General features: G+C 36.4%; 1 protein-coding gene across 1 annotated transcript in view; it reads left to right on the forward strand.

The window, feature by feature from the left end:
• LOC579692 (1-phosphatidylinositol 3-phosphate 5-kinase) overlaps window positions 1-23778 on the forward strand; it is a 54164-nt gene that overhangs the window by 29582 nt on the left and 804 nt on the right. The window contains exons 13-24 of the mRNA XM_030974463.1: window positions 9962-10212; window positions 11033-11170; window positions 12690-12794; window positions 13937-14077; window positions 15131-15254; window positions 16049-16143; window positions 17033-18642; window positions 19710-19881; window positions 20413-20591; window positions 21280-21393; window positions 21884-21992; window positions 23301-23412. Of these exons, the coding sequence (XP_030830323.1) occupies window positions 9962-10212; window positions 11033-11170; window positions 12690-12794; window positions 13937-14077; window positions 15131-15254; window positions 16049-16143; window positions 17033-18642; window positions 19710-19881; window positions 20413-20591; window positions 21280-21393; window positions 21884-21992; window positions 23301-23412 (3150 nt within the window). The remainder of the gene's footprint in view (window positions 1-9961; window positions 10213-11032; window positions 11171-12689; window positions 12795-13936; window positions 14078-15130; window positions 15255-16048; window positions 16144-17032; window positions 18643-19709; window positions 19882-20412; window positions 20592-21279; window positions 21394-21883; window positions 21993-23300; window positions 23413-23778) is intronic.

The raw sequence follows: 23778 nt of genomic DNA on the forward strand, positions 1-23778 counted from the left end.
AGTCAATATTTGTGATGGAGATTCTCGTGACGGATTGTTAGAAGTATTTGTTTTTATTCCTCAAGTGGTTGACATTCGTCAGTAACTGGAGCATGTGCAGACTGATTTATTTCATTCAAGAAAGAAGAACATGCACTTGACTTGTTTGTAAAAGCTTTGTGATAAACTTTTTATGTGTTGGTTTGCATCTACATGTATGTAGAAAAGGTGGAGCAGGCAATTTTCAAGAGGCTTTGTAAGATATGTGCTTTCAATAGAATATGCGCAATTAATCATGTGTCCTATTAAAGGACAGACTGAAGTACTTGGTAAACATATGTATGTCTGCTGGGGAAGATAGTTATGCATTGGAGCTTTCTACTGAAGATATGAAACAAGTATTGAATATATCTTTAGGAAAAATTGGCGTTTTCTCATATTTAAAAGAAAATGAAACTCTATCCATTTCAGAAACAGCATAGCGTTTTTCTAAACCAATATGACAATGGCACTGCACACCCACACAGAAACATGATAATGATGTTTCACTTGTACTGGTCTATTTCATTGTTTCACTGTCTGGAGTGCATTAACTGTGACCTTGTCAAAAATGTAAGATACTTTAGCCGAAGTGACAGTTAGAACATGAGTGCATCTGCTTTGTAAGCGATAGGGTAACACCTTAGTTTCTGACAAGTGGTATTCACATTCAGGATTCATCTTACTACTCAGATGTAAAAAAGAATTGAGAAGAAGCTGTCAGACATTGGTGAATTACTCTCACAAATTGCTTGTGAATGAACATTTAGACTTCTTATTTACCGGTACTGTTTATTTATATCAAAAGCAGAGAAAAACTATACCTTGTGATTAGTGGTGATTAAGATTTGAAGATTGACCCGATCACGTTTGACGTTTTTACCTCTGTGGATGTAACCATGTTTCAGAGTACTGCAGGAATGGGCTACTTTGCCATCTACTTTATCATGAGTATAACTGGAGTGTTTGGCAATGTGTGCTCGCTCATCGCTGTAGCCAAGTCTCCAGTTCTTCGGAAAACCAACAATGTGTTCCTGATCAGCATGACCTGTATGGACATATTGGTCGCGGGCGTGGTTGAACCTATGATCATGGTCCAGGCCTACTTCGAGAACTGGCCTTTTAACCATGCCTCCTGTAAAGCATACAACTATTTTGTCCTTTTCTTTGTTGGAAATTCTCTAACAACGGTCACATTCTTAACCTTGCAGCGCTTTGTGAAGATAACCAAATCTGCAGCTCTGTATGACAAGATTTTCAGCGGTTACAAGGTGTACTATTATCTCATCCAAATGTGGCTCATCGGGGTCTTTTTTATGTTTATGCCGGAGTTTGGATTTGGTCGGATATCCTACATCCCCATTTTTGCAACATGCTCCTGGGACCTTGAGGACTTTCATTCCTGGCTGTACATGACCATTCTTATGGGCATCGCAGTGTTGTACCTCATACCTGTTCCAGCGATGTATTATCTAATCTTCAAAAAGGTGCGGGATGCTCGAAGGCAGATGCAACAGTGGGGTCAAGACAGGGCACTTCAAGCGAATGTCAACAACCCGACCCTAAATAAAAATGAGCTACGAATCACCAAAATATCCTTGCTGGTGACGATTGCTGTCATGGTAACATGGATACCAGTTTGCCTCAATCACATCCTTCTTATCGTCATCCCCTCTGCGGTCTATGTTTGGCGCCCTCTACAGGTGCTTCTGTTTGTGAACTCTACCATCAATCCATTCCTGTATGCATGGATGAATAGACATTACCGGTCTGTTTATACAAATATTCTCAACGTCTGTTTTAAGAACAATAGAATTGTAAGGCTTATGAACCACTCCACTGTTGTTAACACTATTCATTTGAATCCAACCAGTGGAAATTGATAAATAACCTTGGTTTTACAAAGGTCATAAACTTGACTGTAAAATTGTGCTGTATATTCACAATTATTAACACCAGAGCTCAAGTAATCTAAAATACTTCAAAGGATGTGGGGTGAATTTAATTGGTTTAATACAAATATTTATTTTCATATTTAGGGGATGAATGTGATACATGTATGTATTTAGAATATTTTGTCTCATTCATTTACCCACCCTTTTAATACATCATTACAACCAATAAATGACCATCAATGGAGCAGAATAGACATCTTATTATGTGTGCATTACATGTATGTGATTACACAAATTAACAAACAGTTGATCAGTTCAAGACTTCTCTGAGTTTGCCCCTGATGGGCAATGGCTATCTTCTCTAAGGCTACAACAAATTGAATGCTCTCCAAAATCATGTGATGGCCTATTAGCAAACGAGAAATCGGATTCAAACATTTTAAGCTAAGCTCTTTCCAGTACAGTGGTTAACAGGCCTATTTGAGGAAATAATTTTTTTTGCAAATTTCCCATCCCCCCCCCCAAAAAAAAAAAAATATATAAACAATTGAAAACTATTACTTAAAGATTTAAAGAACAGAAGAAAAAAATATTATTCTAATTGATTATAATGGCTACTTTTCCTGGTGCAAATAACTTCAATTCTTTCAATTATTTTTGTATATACATGTTGTTGTCTCCATTTTCCTATGGCATTATACATTAGGGTTTATCTTCTGAATCCAGCTGAAAATTGAAACCAAAACTTAAAATTTGTGCCGCAAACTCACTCACAATCAGTAAAAGTGTTTAAAGTGTTTGGGCTTTGCATGTTTATCTTATCAAATTAGATTGCATATCATACAGGAACTATGTCCAAGTGCTAATATTAAAAAAATAAAAGAAAACATAATAGTTCGGGCGATATGGATGATTACTTGCATCTGTAACTATAATACAAATAATGTGAATGAATTCATTTAACGATCTATTCACACTTTTGACGGCTTCGTACAAAAGGTGCATAAATTAAAATAGCCTTAAACGGTAGCAGATAGATCCTGTAATGAACAAATTAACACATGTTTCATTTGTTTTATACAATCAGACTCCTAGATTCTTGTTATTAGATGTAAAAAGAATTTTTTATTTCAAGATTTTTTGTGTCATTATCGTTGACAAAGAAATCTTAAATTTAATAGGCTTCCTGTAGCATGTTAGAACACTTATCTCTACACATGTTTGATACTGTACTGGAAACTATTGCAGGCCTTTTAATGAAAAAAACATGTGATAGTCCCAGTAAATGAATCATACGAGAGTGAGTTTGAAAACTCATTTGATTAGGATCTAGGAGAGAGTTTTATAAACATGTCTATCAACAATTTGGTCCAATCAACTGGGAGGTGGTCTGATTGAGGTATTCTAAAATTACAGTAATCCAATACAATATCAAACATCACAAGGTTACTCAGCGATGTAGTGATATTTTCTAATTAAAGTTTTGCAGAGCTTATATATATTTGTGCATTTTCCCTGCCTGCTCAAATCCATGAAAGAGAATTTCAGAACCCAACTTAGGAATTTCTGTACTCCTGTCAACTACATGTACTCAGGTGGTAAAATGAGATATATGTAGCTTTAGTTGAATCACATATTATGATTGGCAATGAAATGAATCAAGCATTTTTGTTGATTTCAATAAATTTAAATCAAAAAAGCATTTGTGCATTGTAAATATTAATTGTGAATGATATGGATCCCAGTTTAAAACTAGACACGTAAGGCATTATATTGCCATGTAACGTTATTGCATTGATAAATACCTGAAATTGTGTAGGATTTTTGCAAACTAACTGTAAACCTCCAAGCATACATGTGTAATACCCCTTTCATATTATGGATGAAATTGGGTTGAGTCAGGACTAAGTCCTGTCTTTGTTTAGACCCAATGTATATGTATGAACTGTGTCAGTATGACTTTGATCATCAAATAGTGCAGGTGTATGGACACCCCCCCCCCTCCTCCTCTGAGAGGAATATTGAGTCCAGACTCAGTCTAAAAATGGATTCTCTGTTATATGAACGGTAGCTGCACTACTCAGTGTGGATCTAGATCGATATTCAGTATGTTTTATGACAAAATGGTGGGAAGTTTGGAAAGCCTTGTAATATTAGGCATGATTTTGTGCACAATCAAAATAACAAATGTGTATAGAGTAAATTGTGAGTGCTAGCTGCTGCAAGTATGAAAGGTAGCATTATTTTGAGTGTTCATTCAGACTCTACCATCTACGCAGGGAATTTGAAAGGGTATGTCAGAATAACAGAGACAGAGAAACTACCTGTGCAGTGTATCTTTGTAATTCAGTATACTGATCATCATAGGAAAGATTTCATTTAAGAATTTCATTTCCTGATTCACCCTCACTTGTGAAGATGCACAGATGTATTTTTCCTTGTATTTATTCAGTAGATAGCACCATCAGTAGACATCCTATATTACTGCAATATTTATCACATCAACTGTAACTATATATATGTATCATTGAATTAAACACGTAAATGCACTCATCACAGATACAATGATTTGATCAGTGTGAGCTGTTATCTGTAGTGCAATTCAATGAAAATATTAATTTATAGTCTCAATAATTATATCTTTTTATTTGAAAAATATATAAAGTGGTATTAATCAAATTAAATACAAATAATTGAGCAGAAGTAGTACTTCATTTTACTGTCAACATCTAATTCACCACAAGTTGACTGGACGTATGGAATAGCAATTTTTGATCCTAATGGACCTCAGAGTGTGTTCTTTTCAAAATATCTTTCACTGCTCTATGATTTTAGTTGTTGTAACATAAATTGTCCAATGATTTATATGGAGGAGCTGTCATGTCAAAATGTATCTTTTATTTTTGGATGGAAATGAAATCAATATAAGAACCTTTCTTGTACGAGACAAGTGTTAGAGTTCTTGGATAAACCATTCCTGTCAATCTAATGGATGTTCAAACAGTACATCTTCTTACAAACCCAAGCTTGTAAGAGAGTTTAGACCTCTTTTCATTTTGAATATTCTACAGTGTCTGTTGTCTCCCATTAGCTTTTAAGATTTTAACAGACAAAGAGTGAAATAGTCAACAAATATTGACTGCTTTGAGGGGCACTGATAAAACTATTGTCCAAGATCACGGAGGATCTGGAGGAGCTGTAGTTTTAACCTTAACCAAGAAAATAAGCAATTTCAATATTTGTTCCATATACCGCATCACCGGTGTAAAAAAGAGACATTTTAACAAAAAACATGTATGCCTGTCACTATTCATTTAAAGAGTCAATGGAAGTTTACCATCTAAGAGCTTTGGATGTGTCTCACTTAGCGTATCTATTGTGTCTGTGCATTGTATGCGCAAGGAGAATTGCACACGCAAGGAAAACTGCCCAGATCAATATTTTTTCGCTATACTGCCAAGTAGTCATTAGCGAATTTAATGCCTGCAGTTTTGACCAATCAGAGGCATAGGATCTTTATATGCATGGTATAATATTTAGTATTTGATACTGAAAGCACAATGTTTATGATAAATGAGACTGCACCGCATCAACGAATGTAATGAAATGATTGCAGTATGGTGAGCCATTACCTTTAATAAGCCTTCATTTTAAAAGGCAGTTGAGATTAATTGATCAAGGTGTGGCATAGTATTTTTAATACAAATTCAATTATGAAATTGAAACATGATGTATACAAATATTTGTTGTTCTATTTATCTACTTCATATGGATTGCACTGTTGGATAATCAGAGCTGCCAACTAGTACGGATTTCCCGTAATTGGTACAGAAATTAATGATGATTACGGCAGTACGGAATGTTGTCTAAAATTATGGATTGTTTTGGGGGTTTTTGGCGTAAATATGATTTATCGTAGCGAGTGCTGTGCAGTATGGCGGCCATCCAACACTTGCTTAGAAAAGACAGAAAAATATCAAGTATTCTCTTAATAGAAGCCAATTTTTCATGGAAAACTGATGTGTTGTGATGACCTGAAAATCTTAGCAGCCTTGTGTGAGTAGATCCCCAACAATTTTAGATAATCATTGCACATGCATCCGTGCAGTGTTGGCATGCCATTTTCTTTTTAGATTCATAGCGCCACATAGGAAATTACTGATTTATTCCCATAATTACTGATTTTGAGCCTTGTGATTACTGATTTTCTGTTCTGGAGGTTGACAGCTCTGGATAATCGTCTGTGTTGGATGTTGAAATCGTTTTTTAATTTGTAATCCATTCAGTGCAGATTTTGACAGATTTTGCCCCAAATAAATTATTTGTTTAAAATTAAAAAACACTAAATATGGTTTATTTAAGAGATATATGATTGCTCTGGATAATCGTCTGTGTTTGATTCTGAAATCATTTTTTAATTTGTAATTTGTAATTCGTTCAGTGCAGATTTTGACAGATTTTGCCCCAAATAAATTATTTGTTTAAAATTAAAAAAACTAAATATGGTTTATTTAAGAGATATATGATTGCTCTGGATAATCGTCTGTGTTTGATGCTGAAATCATTTTTTAATTTGTAATTTGTAATTCGTTCAGTGCAGATTTTGACAGATTTTGCCCCAAATAAATAAATTAAAAGAAAAATTAAAAGACATTAAAATATGGTTTATTTAAGAGAAATGTGATTGATAATGAAACGTTTTTGGCTATGGCATTTGATATACTATGATTCCTGGTTTTAAAAGGGGTTATAGAGAAAGCTCTAAGTTGTTGAAACCTCACCCCAAAGAATTAGTGAAGGTATTCTGAAAAATGAGATGTATTCCTGCCCTTTGATGTACAAAATTCCTTACGAAAAAGTACAATAGATACATAAATCAAAATATTCTTGGCATGATATGATGCATTTTAGCATGACATGGGCGCAGCCATTTTCTTGGAAATTTGATGTACCAGTTGAAGTTTTACATGTATCATGCACCAAGCTTTAGTTGGAAAGACTTTATAAATCGATAACAAAACCTTTACTTTTTTAAAAGAGGAAAAATCATAGCTGAGCAGATTATATTTGTTGAAAAACACATAACAAGGGAACAATTTTAACTAATTCATTGAAAGATATTAAAATATAGTAGTTGACAAATCTATTTCATTTATGAGAAACCTTCACCCCAGAAGAGCATCAACGTATTTATGTGATTTGCGGTGGGGCAATTTTACATGTAGTACAAAGGATAATAGCAGGTGAATGAAAAACATTTCTTACGGGCAACAAAAGTTTTTATTCCGTTTGCTCATGGGTTATTTGGTTCCCATGGTAAATGCAGTCGAATGTACATATATTTGTAGATTGTTATTCCACGAATTGGTGGTGGTGATGGTTTATAAGACGGTGATAATAGTGATGAATATTAGTATGATGATGATAATGATAATGATGATGAATACGATGATGTATATGATTATGAGAAAGATGAGATAATGGCAATGATTTTGATGATGAGGATGAGGAGGAGAGGATGAGGAGGAGGAGGTGAACACAGGAGGAAGGAGGAGGTGATGAAGAAGGCCCCATTGTAAAGGCAACATTACAGTGCAAATCAGGGCTTCTATAAGATATGAGCATTGACCATATATCATGTAGCTCATAAAGTTTTTGAGTGGCTCGTAAAGTGTCAGGCTGCCTGATAAATCTTTATAATAGACCCAAGAACCATTTTTAATAACCATCATTAAAAAAAAAAAAAATCTGACAGCCATTTACAAATGGGGCTACTTAACATATACAGAATAGATGACTCATAAGAAAGTTTCTTAAAAATTAAGTTGATGGAACCAGTTTTATGCGATAAGAAAGGTAAATCAAAGTGAAGCAAACAAAGACAAAAAATGGGGAAAGAGGTCTGTATTCGTATCTAACTATGCATCAATGAAAAACTAATACATGTCATGTACCCAAGTGTATCTTCCTCTCTAGAAATAATTAAAACATAATAATATTCATAGAATATTTACTTTCCTCTTTTAAAATTCTAAACTTGTCTATGTATTTCTCACACATTATGATAGACATATGTGCACAATTCAACAAGATGAAAAAAATGTTACTATCTAAATTCGATGCTTGCTATATTTAATCTTTCTAAATTCATATTTCAAATCAGCACTAATAAATTGCTCCTTAAATGCCCTTAAAGCATCCGTCACTTTTCTTTTCCCCATATTTTGTAGCTGTTGATTGAGCTTTCCTTTATAATCTAGCACAGTTCTACCCATCAGCCGCATCAAAAACAGTTTATTGTGCAACCTCAACCACCATTCAATTTTCCTTTAATTATATCTATTGCATCAAATTCACTGACATAGATCTCTAGAACTCCTTTGATATGAATTTCTTTAGTGGACTTAATGGATTCTGAAAAGGTTAAATGCATTTAAGTCATGGTTTGTGCAGCTTTATTCCGTGACATACAATATCAACGATTATCCTTGAGAATTACAGGAAGCTTTTAAAGTGCACAATACATCTATAAAATTCTACTCTCAACCTATCGTGCACTAAATGATCTAGCTCCAGAATATATTTCATCCCTTCTATCACCCACTCTGCAGGTTATTCTGGTTTACGGTCATCAAATAATATTAGACTTAAAGAAATACGTACCAAAAGAAATTGGGGGGATAGAGCATTTGCATCAGCAGCTCCTTCTTTGTGGAATAAGTTACCTTTCTCTATTCAGATGGCCAACATTCTTTCTACCTTCAAAACTGGTCTTAAAACTCACTTAATGCTCAATGCATATTGTTAAATTTCAATGTTCTTTTTATACAATGCATGCAAAACAAACAATCACACTGTGCCACATTGTATGTACCATGGCACCATGAAGTTGTGTTATCTAATGCAAGTTAACATTTAATATTTCTTTAATCTTAAGTATATTGAATATTCATTTAAATTATTTGTATGCGCCTTGAGCATCTCTAGAGATGGATATGTTGCGCTTTATAAATAATGTTATTATTATTATTATTTTCTGTGCCACCCGTTTAAAAAAAAATATATCATTAGTGAATAAACAAGAATTACAATTTTTAAACTGACTTTTGTTATTGTAAAATTGGCTGTAACATTTCACTGTAAAGGAAAAAAATGATAATGGAGGCACAAATACAGGCAGAAAAAAATTTAGCCATTCTCAGTTGAGGCATTTTATTCAGCACTCATATTCGTGAAAGGGATTTGTTTATTCAGCATTAAAGGGGTTAAGGTCAATGAAGACTTGTGCTTTCCAGGGGAAGAGACGTGGACAAATATTATTTTTAATCAGACTGATTGATCTGAAATATCAATATTTTCTTATTATGTGCTGAAGAGTATCATCCATATGCAAGGTTAACTCTCTTTTGTTCAAGGATTTTTAGAAGAAAGACTGATTTTAGATTAATAAAAACAAGCAGTTCATGTATCAACATGGAAGATTTCAGCACAATGACAGACCAGGCAGGGTCGTGATACAGTTGTGAATAGAAGACGGAGTGATCATAGCTAGGTTTTGGGAAGACTTGCATACAATGTATACAAAAGCATTTACCCGGTACTTGCAAAGCAGCGTTTTTCAACCAGGGTGCAGCAAGAAAATTTAATTATCCCCTCGCCGACCAAGTCGGAGGGGATATAGTAACGCTGCCGTCCGTGCATGCGTGCGTGCGTGCGTCCGTCCGTCTGTAACAAATTTGGTTTCCGATCGCTAACTTTAGTAATGTTTGACGGATTTTAATGAAATTTGAAATGAAGGTACATGATATCAAAATACAGGCTAAGTCCGATTGTGGAGTACGTAGGTCAAAGGTCTAGCATTGTATATAAGTTTGAACCCATAGCCTGCAGGAATCTGATGGTTCCTGTATACACCTGCATGGGAATGAGAAAATTCAGAAGTAAACAGGTTAAAATATATCAACCAGAGGATTAACTGATGAAAGATATCTTGTTCTTCACTAATACTCTTATTGATATTTTTGCTTGATTTGTCTTTTGTTGAGCAGACAGTTTTGGAGGGACCTCCCAAATTAGTCAGCCATCTCCGGGCCTTTCCCAGTCTATTCCCTGGAGCTATGAGATGCTGGAACCTGGTCTAGTCTGTCACGACAAAACTGGGGACATGGTCCTCGAGACCATTAGGAATGAGGCTAACAGAATCCTGGTTGCTTTCCTGGACCAACAGCTCCAGCATGAGGGTCTGGACCCAAGCTGGGGAGAGAAGATCCTTCCTCTGGCCAAGAAAATATGCTCTATGGTAAGGAATGACTGACAATGAAATAGGTGATCGTAACTCTGACCCTAACCTAATGTAAACCTTGATCGTGATACTGAATCTAATCTAATGTAAAAGTTAATCATAACACCGACCCTAACCATAAATATTTAAGGAAATGAAGCTTACAGCAACTGTAGACCACTGCAATTTGATAAATAAGCTATTTCACTATGTAATATTACCATTTATACAACACCTATGTGGATCCTTGTCATTTGATTGGAGGATTGTTGGTCACATGATATTCAATAAATGTTCTATTGCACCGGCATGCATTTTTGGTTATATTTGCCGTGCATTTTTGGTTATATGCAGACTGCGTACCTCTGTGCCGTGGCATATCCCTGCGTGTATCTGACGCGAAGGCAATCTGAATGTAATCGAGAAGGCTCGACTCCAACTTTAATTTATTAATTAATTTAATATAAGGAGTAAATCATAATTTGTTGATTAACGTTCTATTAGATCTTCTTCAAAGTTGTATACCGGTAAAACAAATAATGAATGTTTTTCTTTCGTTCAATAGTGCGAATATTTTCATTCGTTGAAAGATTAATGTTACTTCTATTCAACTCGGCTGACGCCTCGTTGAATAGAATGTTAATCTTTCAACTCATGAAAATATTCGCACTATTGAACTCATAACCATTCATTATTTGTATAATATTGGGTACCACTATTGAAAATGAAATCACTTCTTATTATTCAGTAAGAGTGAAGATTAAGTTTTGGTATTGTATTTTTGCTGTACGTGAAGAAAGCCTATCATTTTCCTTTTAAAAACATTTTTCTTCACAAGGTTAAGCCAAATGTAGCTGCAGGTGACGCGATGGATATCAGGTATTACGTTCATATCAAGAGGGTCCCAGGAGGCACTAGATCGGAGTGCTGTCTGGTGAAGGGGGTCATCTGTACCAAGAATGTGGCTCACAAGAAGGCAAGTAGCATTAATGGTAGTTTTGTTTACCTTGCCTGATGCTATGTTTCTTGGTACCATTGTGCTGTTGTTTGTGCAGCTATTGCACAATGCAATTGGACGGAGGTGGTAAAATATCTCTTTTTAAGTTTCGTTGTTGTAATAATAAGCTGCCAGCTATCAAATGTTGGTATTTATCTGATCAACCTCTTGAGTTATGTTCCCTATGTAATCTTAAGGTACAGGGTAATGAATTTCATTATGTTCTGGTGTGCCCAACATTCAATGATTTTCGTAAACAGTATGTTAACAAATATTATTACAGTAGACTTAAAGTTATCAAATTTCATCAGTTATTCAATGCAAATTATGTTGTTAAAGTTAAATTCAGTTAAAGAACTTTCCCAATTTTGTATTAAGATCATTGTGTCTAAGTTGGGATAATTTGCATTTTGTTTTGTCCTTTTTAATACATTAGACTTTTGGTTTAATGTGTTGTTGTCATTTTTAGTATCATAGTGTACATATATGTATTATGGTAGTGTTAGGGTGCATTTAAGCTCAATTTTGAAGGCAGAATGAGCGATTTGAAATGCACATCGTAAACGCTCATCGTGGTGTACTGTTTATGCTCACTTCTCTGGCTCCTGCAGGCAATTCTCGCTGGGTGGCCTTAATTGGCCTTGCAGCTGGATTCGCAAACCTGCATTGTGCATGCTACGTAGACCCACTAGAGGTCAGTGCGTTGACCCCATTTAAACGCGTTTACTAATTGTAAACGCACCTTTTTGTGAGTTTACGATCGGCGATCATGATCGCCGTTTTTCGGTGATTCTACAAAAGTGAGAAAGGACGCAACCGTGTTTTGAACTAAACGCGTAACAGATGCCTGATTCTGGCCAGAAAAAGTTGAGCATAAACATACCCTTAGTACTGCCAGTTGAGATATAAGGTATTACATGTATGTATTTTTAAAAGTATATCTTAAAGCTTGCCTTCATTTGTTTGTTGTTCACTGCCAAAGATTTGTTTATATATTTTTTAATATCATTGTTGAACATTATGTTTGTACTATTCAACTGTATTTCTTCCATGCCCCAGAAGGGGCTCTTAACCCTTTGCCTATGGGAACCGGGTGCTCTGTGTACAAAGTCTATGGGAATATCAGAATCTCAAAGGGAACGGGTTAAAGAAATAAAAATCATTGCCATTGTCAGTTGAGAGCTAAGACAACTGCATCAAAGTTACACTATACATGTTAGTATGGTTGAAGTGCCATGGTTTTGGTGGATAAGGCACTGGATTCAATGGTACACCGTTCAGCACTACAAAAACAAATATTTATCTGCAAGGTGTTAATCTGTATGTGCCACACTTAGACCCTTGTGAGGTGTAGGCCTACACAGTGGGAAGAAATCTCTTGAAATGCTCAAAAGCCTTTTGAGCCTTACCAAATATATAACTGAGCATTTAATCTGAGTATAATGATCACTAATACACATTGTATGAAGATGTAATTCTTTGTTGTTGCCTTTTTTAGATGTTGCAGAAGCAAAATAATCCAAGTATTCTCATATTGCAAGCAGCCATTGAGCACCAGAGAGTCCAGAATAAGTTGGCTTCATTGGAACCTCTTGTTCTTCAGGTAGATCTAACTACATCCATTATTTGTTCTATTTCACTGCTGGCTGAAACCAAAATGAATCATTAAAGCTGATCGGTATTGGTGTATATGAATCTATATGTTGTATACCTATGTATATGAGAGATGTTGATTTGTATCAAATCAATCAATCGATGAGTTATCTTTCCAAGCCTTGGACTTGAGTAGAGTACTTAAAGGTAATACAAAGTTTTGGTATGGGGTCATGAATTTGGCTCAAATGAACATATTGGAAGCATATGGGAACCTACAATATTCAGTCAACGTTGTCTCGGTTGAAATCGAGTCTTAAGTTATGAAATTATAAATAATTAACTCTTTATGCTGTATAGCTCCCTCTCAAGGTCAAGATATTAATTAAGCTATAAAACAATGTTTCTTGACTAAAATATATTTATATTATATATATATATAATATATATCACAACTACATATTCAGAGATTTTCATGGTAACTATTGTATGGCCGTAGGAGCTATTTGAAATTTATCAAAATTTACCGGGAGCACCAGTAAATTTTTATATTCCATTTTTCTCGAAAGCAGAAGTGTTTTAGGGGCTAAATTTTCTAGTGCTTATAATACATCCACAGGGGCATCCGAATGTATCAAAATTGTAAAGAATCACTATCCACCCAATTTTCAAAATTTCCCAAAACTTTGTATTACCTTTAATGTGTTGTAAATTGATTTAATTTGATTTATGTTAAATAAAAACAACATTCAGCATATATTAAGGTAAATCACAACATGGCTAAAAATGATACAGATACTCATTCATTTTTACTTTCCTTCATGACTGATCTCCTAAGGGATCAAAGGTTATGTAATATGGTTCAGAAATCTCTAATTAGTGCTCAGAAGTAGCCAGGATATTGCTAATAATCCCAAGATTTTTTCATCGAACAAGTGATTTTTTTTTAAATGCTGGCATTCCAAATAAAAGTTGTGTAGACTTCATTATTGTAGCTGTATCCAATACAAAGAAACTAAAATTTTAACCCATCTGACTCTTTCCAACACTGTATAAACTTTCAGAAAGGAATGCATTTGCTGAGTATTGACTTTTGTAGCATTTTTTTTTTTGGATCGTTATCTCACATTTCTTTGTTTTATCTTGTTACAGGAGCATGAATATCTCAAGAATTGTGTTTCCAAAATTGTTGCTCTCAAGCCCACAGTGTTGGTTGTGGAGAAGTCTGTAGCAAGACTTGCGCAAGAGTTCTTACGAGCTTGTGGAATCACCCTCGTACTCAGTGTCAAACCTGTACGTATAACAAACAATGCTGTCATCAACACCGTTTACCTTTTTTGATATTCCAGTATAAAATTTCTCCAACATCGACGCTGCGTTGACATGCAGTGTCAACAAAACTTATCATTTTCTTGGTGGAGCAAATGCATCATTGAAACTGAATAGGGCATTAAATAGTCATTCCCAAAATTAATGTTACAATGTTTGACTTCAGAGTTTTCATTACATGTTGAAAATGTCCATTAGTACAATGCCCATCCCTTGAATAATCAGTTTGCCCAATAGAATTAACAGAATATAAAATAAATGATCGGTTTGTTGGTAGGTGCGGTTTGATCGAAAAATCCCTGAAGATATATACACAGTTAAGGTTGATGGCCATTAGATAAAGAATTACCTGTAGACGCAGGTGGAGAATATCAGACTTTGTTTGGTTGCTTTTAATTTCTTTTAGAAAGTATTTGCTGAAGGTCGTTATTAATCGGATCTCTCTCTCTCATCCAAATTGAGTAGTTTTAATGTCTTCATTTCTTTTCTAACAAAGAGTTGCTAGGATTAGCCATTATTCCCCATCCAAATGAAATGGTTTGATGTCTTTATTTCTGTTCATGCAAATTGTTACTATTAAATGAAGCAGACTTGCCAACCAGTACGTCCAGTTTTAGTCGTATTTTGTACGATTTTTAGAAGCAAATATGTGTGTGTGCCATCTTCAAGGCAAAATGCCAATTCCGCTGTCCTGTAAAGTATACTTCAAGCATCTCACATCGGCAATTTGGGGATGTTCATTGGTTCATTGAACACACCAGCCGTGACAAAATCATGCATATTGAACCAATGATCAACAACAAAAAAATCTTCCTGTATGTAGGAACTGTAAGAGGCATTGATCCGTGTAGCAGTCCGTGTTTATTTTTAAGAATACAACTTTTGTCAGTAAAATACAAATTTTGGGATTAAAGAATACAGTTTTTGAACTCCAGAGGTCGGCAGGTCTGTATGAAGTCATTTCTATCACGTCTCGCTAAGTAAATTAAATGATTCAATTCTTCATTTCTTTTCTAGCGAGTAGTTGCTAGGATATCCCGACAGACAGAGAGCAGCAGTACATCCACCATTGATCAGGTCTCCGCGGCTAAACTAGGCACCTGCCACAATTTCTACCTTCAGAAGTACACCCTACCAGGAGGTACGACATTCACCTCTCACCCTTCTAATGTCCTCTTAAATGTTGATAGTGTGCAGAGTTTCATTGCAAAATTTAATATCTGGCATCCCCCCCCCCCCCCCCCCCAAAAAAAAAAAAAAAAAAAAAATATTTTTTACTTGAGCTGAATGTAAACCTTCCAGAACTTAGTTATGATATTGTATCAATCAAATCTACAGTTTGATTAAATAAGAACTCTTCTTGGACAGGCAATTGAATCCCACCACTTTTGTTTCTTTAAAATACCTTCAAAAGTATTAATACATGTATCAATACATGATAAATGTATTGTAAAGATTGTAAATTGTTGAATAAAAGTTGAGACTTACTTATAGTCATTATCATCATCATCATCATGATGGTGTAAGTCTCCTTGTTACCGGTCTCCATCTCATCCTGTCTGTAGCCAGCTCCAAATCAATTTCTCTTCTGTCTCTCTTGATACATTCTACCTCTTCATGAGTTCTACTTTCTCTTTTCAATTTTGATCGATGAGTAATACATTGTATAAGATAGTGGGGCAATATCATTATAATAATGATAATAATAATAATCATTTCTATAGCGCCGTCTATCTAGAAATTCTATTCCGAGGTGCACTAATTATATATAAAAATTCAAACAGGCATGTAGGAAGTCTTTCTGATTTTCAGTTTCTAATAATCAGAAAGATTCTCCACAGTTAGATTTTCATATCTAATGCTATTTCAATTCTGTTAAACATCGTTGTTAAGTGCATGATGTTTTTATGGCTTCTTTATTCGGCTTGATCACAGGTTTTACCAAGACTTTGATGTTCTTTGATGGCTGCCCTGGTCATCTAGGATGCTCTGTCTTATTAAGAGGAGGCAGCCTCCCTGAACTCTCAAAAGTAAGTGCAGAAAAATTTGATAAAACTGCTTTTCCTGAACCCACAAAGGCAGATAAATATTCACCATATTACTGTAGGTAACCAGAACATTAAAACAAAATTAAGATGGAAGTTAGTGTTGTTATTTTTTATTTTTTATACAGGCAGATATAAAGGTTTAATCTTTGATATTACCTGCATTTTTGACTGTTTTCACTGTCCATGATTTTCCACCTTTTGGTTGTCCATAGTAAATAATTGCTTTACACCACCATAGAGTATTTGCACATCACCTTTGTGAATTTGAATCAACGAGTTTCATCACCACACAAATTTGACCTTTAGCCAACGTTTTTTTCATGCACTAGTCTAGATGTAAGTTTGACTTCACCTATGCACTCATCTTTATTATGCTTTTTAGAGGCCTCCAGTTGTGGCTAATATATAGTGAGGACTATTTCTTTAATACAATTCAAGCCTATGCATAATTAATATGTGTATACATTCTGTCTGTTAAGACTCATGTATTGAGGCTTGTGTTGTAGAGTATGGTGATTATGGTAATGATCTGAGTTACCGTGAGACTTACTTGGATAGTAAACATAGAAGTATCTTCACCACATGTATCTATACATACTTTGTTTAGTGTTTTGATCTGCCAATCTAATGCCATGGTAAAATGTAAATTAAATTCTTTCTGTTGAATTGAATTTTGGTTGTGCTTATAAATGATTGAAATCTGCCAGTGTTTTTTGTCTCACTCCAACTGAATGTTTGTCTCTAATGCTGATGGTATTTTGGGAATCTGGGAGTGATACATGTGTATTTGTTTGAACAATTTTAATATTCGGTAAAGGAAAATGTAGCACCTTGTTTGTTATACATTTTTCTGTGTATTTTTTGTATGCAGGTGAAGAGGGTGCTGAACCTCATGGTGTATGCTGTATTCCATTCTCGTCTTGAGACCGCATACCTCAAGGATGAGTTTGCCAAGCCCCCTCTCACCCCTTCCCCAGCAGGCAGCCCCCCTAACTCCCCACCGTCGCCCATGGGCCAGACGCCTGGAAAACAAGCTATCAAGGACACTGGAACCATTCATGAGGTCATCAAGGCAGTCAGAATCGAACAGGCCATGATCAGGAAACCACCTCAGGGTGTGGACAGCAACGCAGGAGAGAAGGAAACAAGCAATGTTGCTGTGGCTACTCCTCCGTTGAGTCGTAGCCGATTCAGAGCCACGGTTCAGAAACTCCTGATGGGGAAGGGGAGTGAAGGAAGTGATCACAGCGTGAGTAGCAGTGCGGCCGGGAGCAGGAGAGGCAGTGATGGTAACGAAAGCAACGAGAGGACAGGAGCTGCAGGACTAGCAGACAAAGAAAGTTACAAGGAGATGCTGACGGGGGCCACTAAGCTTCCTCATGCTAACAGTTATCCTAGCTTTAATGTATCATCAGAATCAGGGAGCAGCAAGAAGGATGCAAAGGGTACTGAAACACAAGGGAAACATGATGATGATGCGGTGGAAGGCTTATCAAGACGGGGAACTGATTCAAGCTCCAGTATCAGTACATCAGAATATGTCCTTGTTGATGAAAGTGAGGATGCCAACTCTCAAACAGATGGTGAACTAAAAGAGATTAAAGGGAAAGACTATGAGGTGCATAAGCTCACTGACAAAGAAGAAGAAGAAAATGTCTTCAGCTTTGATGTAACGGGCAGTGACAGTGAGGTAGAGGAAGCTATCGAATCAGTGGACGGAATGGACCTATCCAGACCATCCATTGAAGATAGTACATCGGAGAAGGAGGACAAGGAAAGATTCACCAGGGCCTTCAATAACACCATCCTGACCATCTCTCCGTTCCTGGCTTTTTCTGAACCTTACTTTGAGACTGAAGAAGGGAGGCATTCCCCCAGCCGGCACTTCTTCCCACGTAATGTCTTCTGGTCTCCAAAGCTCCAAGAGAACCCAGCAGATGTCTCCCAGGCAGCGGAGGCGCAGCTGGAAGACGAAGATCATAAAGACGACGTGGTGTACTGGTCGACGGATCGCTGCACCCACAAGATCAGCTCCATGACTACCGTACAGCCCCATCCTTTCACTTTCCTGCAGCTGACTGAAGACTTCTTGTCAGAATCCACGAGGACTCTTCTCGCAGACTTCCGTGCCCGGGGAGGGCGCTATATCGCAATGGACCAAGCTGGCTGTGCTCACACCCCATCTCAGAAAGCCCTCATGGGTCCGCACGAGCACAAGCCACATCACCAACAGAACACGAACCAGCAATACCTGATAGCCAGGAAAGGCAATGAAGACACCCAAGAGTACCAGTCTCAACACCCCATCTTCGATTGTCTTGATCCCTACCACCACCAGAAGATTCTTCTCCAGTTCAGCAGCTACTCACATCACTCGGGAAACATGCCAGGTCACTGCATTCCTCCCAGGATTGTAACCATGGAGTTCTATGGATACAATGATATTACCTTAGGCATGTTCCTTGATAGATACTGCTTCAGGTAATTCCATGATGATAAATAAAAAATAAAAGTCAAGTCAAACTTTAAAAAAAAAGTAGTCTGGAGGCCTTGTAATGGTAAATAGTGCAATCCTTTGGGAATTACACTGAATGTTGAAGACTAAAAATTGATATAGAAATGACCTGCCTGCTGCCCGTCTATGAGTTATGTAGTTGAAATTCCATATACATTGCCATTGTTCAACAAGTGTTAAATGGGTACCCTCTGGGATGAGAGAGTCATTGTGAATTAAAATGGTGCCTGGATGGAATGCTCCCAGGGAGAGGACATTGTGTGCAAGCAATCCCCAATTCTATGATCATGATGATAATATACATGTATCATAACTTCACTTGGAGACATACCTATATAATGGGGAGTGTAAACGCAGAATTTAATATTGTTATCATAAGTAGTAGTAATAATAGTAGTAGTAGTAGTAGTAGTTGCTGTAGTAGTAGTTGCTGTAGTAGTAGTAGTAGTAGTAGTTGCTGTAGTAGTAGTAGTAGTAGTAGTTGCTGTAGTAGTAGTAGTAGTAGTAGTTGCTGTAGTAGTAGTAGTAGTAGTAGTTGCTGTAGTAGTAGTAGTAGTTGCTGTATTAGTAGTAGTAGTAGTAGTAGTAGTAGTAGTAGTAGTAGTAGTTGCTGTAGTAGTAGTTGCTGTAGTAGTAGTATATTAGGGGGAGTGTAAACACAGAATTTAATATTGTTATCATAAGTAGTAGTAATAATAGTAGTAGTAGTAGTAGTTGCTGTAGTAGTAGTTGCTGTAGTTGTAGTAGTAGTAGTAGTAGTTGCTGTAGTAGTAGTAGTAGTAGTAGTAGTAGTTGCAGTAGTAGTAGTAGTAGTAGTAGTAGTAGTAGTAGTAGTAGTAGCAGTAGTAGTAATAGTAGTTGCTGTAGCAGTAGTAGCATTAGCAGTAGCAGCAGTAGTAGTAGCAGTAGCAGTAGCAGCAGTAGTAGAAGCAGTAGCAGTAGCAGCAGTAGCAGTAGCATCACTAATTTTATCACTTTATCACATTATTTTTATGATTATTTTGACATTTCCCTTTTCCCCTTTGATTTCCAGCGGCAACTATCTGTGTCCGAGTGAGACCTGTGACACTCTGATGGCTAACCATGTAAGAAGGTTCGTTCATGGTAACGCATCAATCCAGGTCCTTCAGAGACAGCTTGATAGTCCTGTCCCTGGCTACAAGAACAAGGTCCTCATGTGGAGCTGGTGTCGCAAGTGTAAACAGGTAAATGATGGAGGGTGTGAAGAAGGAAAGGAGTGAGAGAGAGAGAGGGGGGGGGGGGAAGAAGACAGAGAATTTAAACACATCATTGAATGTGAACATGGATTGAGGGTGAGATGAGAGGCAAGGGATTATGGAGAGAGGGGAAAGGGATGGGAAGGAGGGAGGGAAGGGGAGGAGAAAGGGAGGGTTTAAGATACTGATACACATCTGATGTCTACATGTATTTGCATCAGTGTTGTAGTGCACTTGACGCTTGACCTTGCTTGGCCTTGATGCAATGCCTTGACCTTGGTCATGGATGCCTTGGCCTTGAGAGTTCAAAGCCTTGATATTTCAGAATAAATTCAAGGCCTATAAGAATAGAGAAAAGGGGACACAGAAGAGTGAGAAAAGAGAAAAGACAGAGGAACAGAGATGAAGAATTTCAACACATCCATGAAAATGCGCAGGTACCAGTGAATGCAAAGAGATGCATATTCCACAGTATTCTATTCTATTATTTTGTATTATTCACTGCCCCCCCCCCCCCAGGTGACTCCTGTTCAACCGATGTCCCGTGATACCTGGCATGTGTCGTTTGCTAAGTATCTGGAGATTCACTTCTATGGTAAGGACTATGGTCGTCATAGTAGCTCCTCCCCTTGCTGCCACTCCCTCCATCATCATCACTACCAGTACTTTGGGCAGCACAACATGGTCGCATCTTTCAAGTAAGTTACAGGATACTGTTTGGCACGATAGCTCAGTTGATAGAGCAGTGGTCTCGTTATCCGATGACCCGGGTTCGAAACCAAGGTGATGCGCTAGTGCCCTTTGGTAAGGCATTAATCCTTACTACCAGGTCCCTCAGAGAGAACCTAAAGCCGTTGGCTGTCTGGTTCCTTACTAACAAGCATTTATGCTTTCATAGCAGTCAGGTAAAATAACCACCACTACACATTTCAACCCCATTGTAAATGTGGTTTCAATAAATTGAAAATATTCATGTGATTACTGATTTACAAGTGAAGATAAAAACATAAACCTAGTCTGGCCATGTACACATTTAGATAAGGTATATGCACATGTTTAAAGTCAAAGAGACTGGAAATGAGAAAGATTTACTGAAGAAAGGTAAATTTAGTTAGAAATAGACAGTAACAAAGAAAGAGAGAGAGAGAGAGAGACATAGTCAAAGAAAAAGAGAGACATAGAAAAAGAAAGAGATAGATAGAGTTACTGAATGACTAACTGACAGAGATGAACAAATGTGAACAGTTTGGCATAATGTTCTCTTATTCACGCTGGGAGAGATATAGAGAGAGGAAGAGGAGGAGATGGCATACATGTAATTTGTTCTACACTTAACAAAAGTAACTGCCTCTGATGAAAAAAAAAAATCTATTTATTGCTTTTCAGATTCAGTCCCATTATCTTGAGAGAGATTGCATTCCCACCTCTTCCAATCACTGTAGAACAGCCATTCAGGGCTCACAAGCAATACCTAGAAGAGAGCAAAACCCTTGCCATCAGGTAGGTCATACTTCCAGAAAATACAACACTTGTACCCAAAAAAAGAGTGATGTGTCCAGAATTATTTTAAAAAAAGAGGGGGTTGTCATAATTATATGTGTAAGAAAAAAGAAAATATTTAGAGAAACATAATTATGTTTCTTCAACTGGGAGAGATAAGCAAGTCCAACCTACTAGGGAAACTGCATCATTTCAGAGTGAGGTGGGGGAGAGGGTAGGAAGGTAGGGTAGGGGTTTTAAAAAAATATCTACAATTGTGTTTGTTATTTCTAACTCGTAACATATAACTCTTCAAAACACTCATCCATAAACTGTTGTAAATGATCTTAATGTGGGAGGGGGGCAAGTGAGAAGGCAAATGTTTTCACTGAGAGGGGAGGGGTATGGGTCCTTCCCAGCTCCCCTTGTGCCACCACTGCTTAAAACTTACTCAAGAACTGAAAGAAATCATTTTTAAACATGGTTCACTTTTTTCTCTTGTGTCTTTCAGAGGCAATCAAGTGTTCCGTGGTATATCTGGTAACATATCTAGTCTGACAATAGGTAAACCTAGCCAGCATCTGGAGCAGAAGGAACAAGAGTTCACCAGTCAATATGAGGTATTAAAGGCATCGTTTAACAATGTTAAATCTGAGATGCAAACAAGTTGTGCTTCAAAATGATCATGAAGTGCTTCAAAAAAGTAAAAAATCTTTGAGTGACCGCTTTTACTATACTCATTTTCCCCAATAGACTGTAGTGTTATAAAAACTGTTGATTAAATTTTGATTTCCAATCATAAATATATGGATAATCAGACAGGTGATTGGCTTGTAAAAGTCATGGGATTCCTGATTGACCTAAAGGTTTTTAATTATGATTGCAGCATGAGCTAAATCCAGGATTTATTCCAGAATCTGAGGCAATGTTACCTAGTCATTTTAATGATGTCAGTGAGAAATTGAGTCATGGGAGCAGAGAAAGAAAAGGAGTCCTGAAAAGCTCAAAATGATATCCAGCAGCTTTCATGAAGAGATCTTGTTATAAAAAACAATAAATCATAATAATTCCTTTAATCCAGTGACCGGGTTGATAATGCTGTATAAGCGCTTTGGTCGGTTAGGCTGTGACTGGTAAAGCGATATATAAGAAACAGCTATTTTGATTATTATTCTTTTAAAATCCATAGAAAATAGTAGAAGATAAGAAATGGCAGTTCTCAATAAGAAGTCTTCAGGAATTGTCATCTGACAATCTTAAACTTGTATGACTGATCTTGTTAAAATAAAAAAAAATTATAATGAAGGATAAAGGGTAATTTTTTTTTTTCAATAACTCCATGATGAAGAAGAGATTCCTAATAAGTCAGCCTAATGCAAGTCAGAAGTGCAGTCAAAATTTCTTCAGTAACCACATTTTTGTTTTCCTTGAGCAGTGCTACTTAGTGAGACATATATTAACCGATTAGATACACTTAATATTGGTATAGCGTGCATTTTCCTCAGAATCCAGTCTGAGATATCCCTGGCTTAGTATCCAAGGGGTTAAAGAAACCTGTCCATAAAGACCACCTAGCGATAACAACTGCTTATCTTGCCTGGTTTGAGTGGTCTTCATATTTGTGTTTGACTGTAATCTTCCTCATCATTTCATTTTATTTGGCAATTAGTCAGCGTTGATTACTTTTTGGCATATCTTTTACTTTTATTTATATGGAAATGTGAAATAAATGGTAAATGTTTTGTCACATCATTATGACTTTATTTACTTTTGTTTTCTTCTCTCTTTAAACATGTGAGAAATTATCAGTGACAAGTCCAATGTACACTCTATACCCCCACATAAGTGCACTGACACTTACCCTTACCCTTGTTTAAATGCCATGATCTTACCAGTAGTATATTTTGTGCTGTTAATCTTGTTTTCAGACTGACTTCAATCGTTACAAGCAGCATATGGATGAAGTGGAGGCAAAGGTGACGCAAGTTGAAAAATGGAAAGCAAGCCCTGACAAGAAAAGAGATAGCAGTGGGAATGACTGTAAGTAATAAAACATGGGTCTTTTCACAATGAGGTATTTCTGCTGCATATGATTTGACTGGTAGCTTGTATTCATATTCCATTCAAAAGCTAGCAGTTCAGTTCCAGTTTTTATTTTCATTACCAAAAGAAGATTCAATATAAATAATTATGATTTTAAAAAAAATCAACTACAGAAATCAATGTACTTTAATATAATGCATTTTGCAAATCATTAATTGAAGTACAAAAGAGACAACAGGCATATGTTATGAATGGAAATACTATGAAAAAACAAGTCGAAATTTATAATTATCAATTTTTTTTGCTATAACATCCCTGATGAAGGAACGAGCTGCGTTTTGAAAATGTGGAGATTAAAATTTA

This window comes from Strongylocentrotus purpuratus, unplaced genomic scaffold (assembly GCF_000002235.5).
Source record: "Strongylocentrotus purpuratus isolate Spur 01 unplaced genomic scaffold, Spur_5.0 spur5_scaffold_7, whole genome shotgun sequence".
Taxonomy (NCBI): Eukaryota; Metazoa; Echinodermata; class Echinoidea; order Camarodonta; family Strongylocentrotidae; genus Strongylocentrotus; species Strongylocentrotus purpuratus.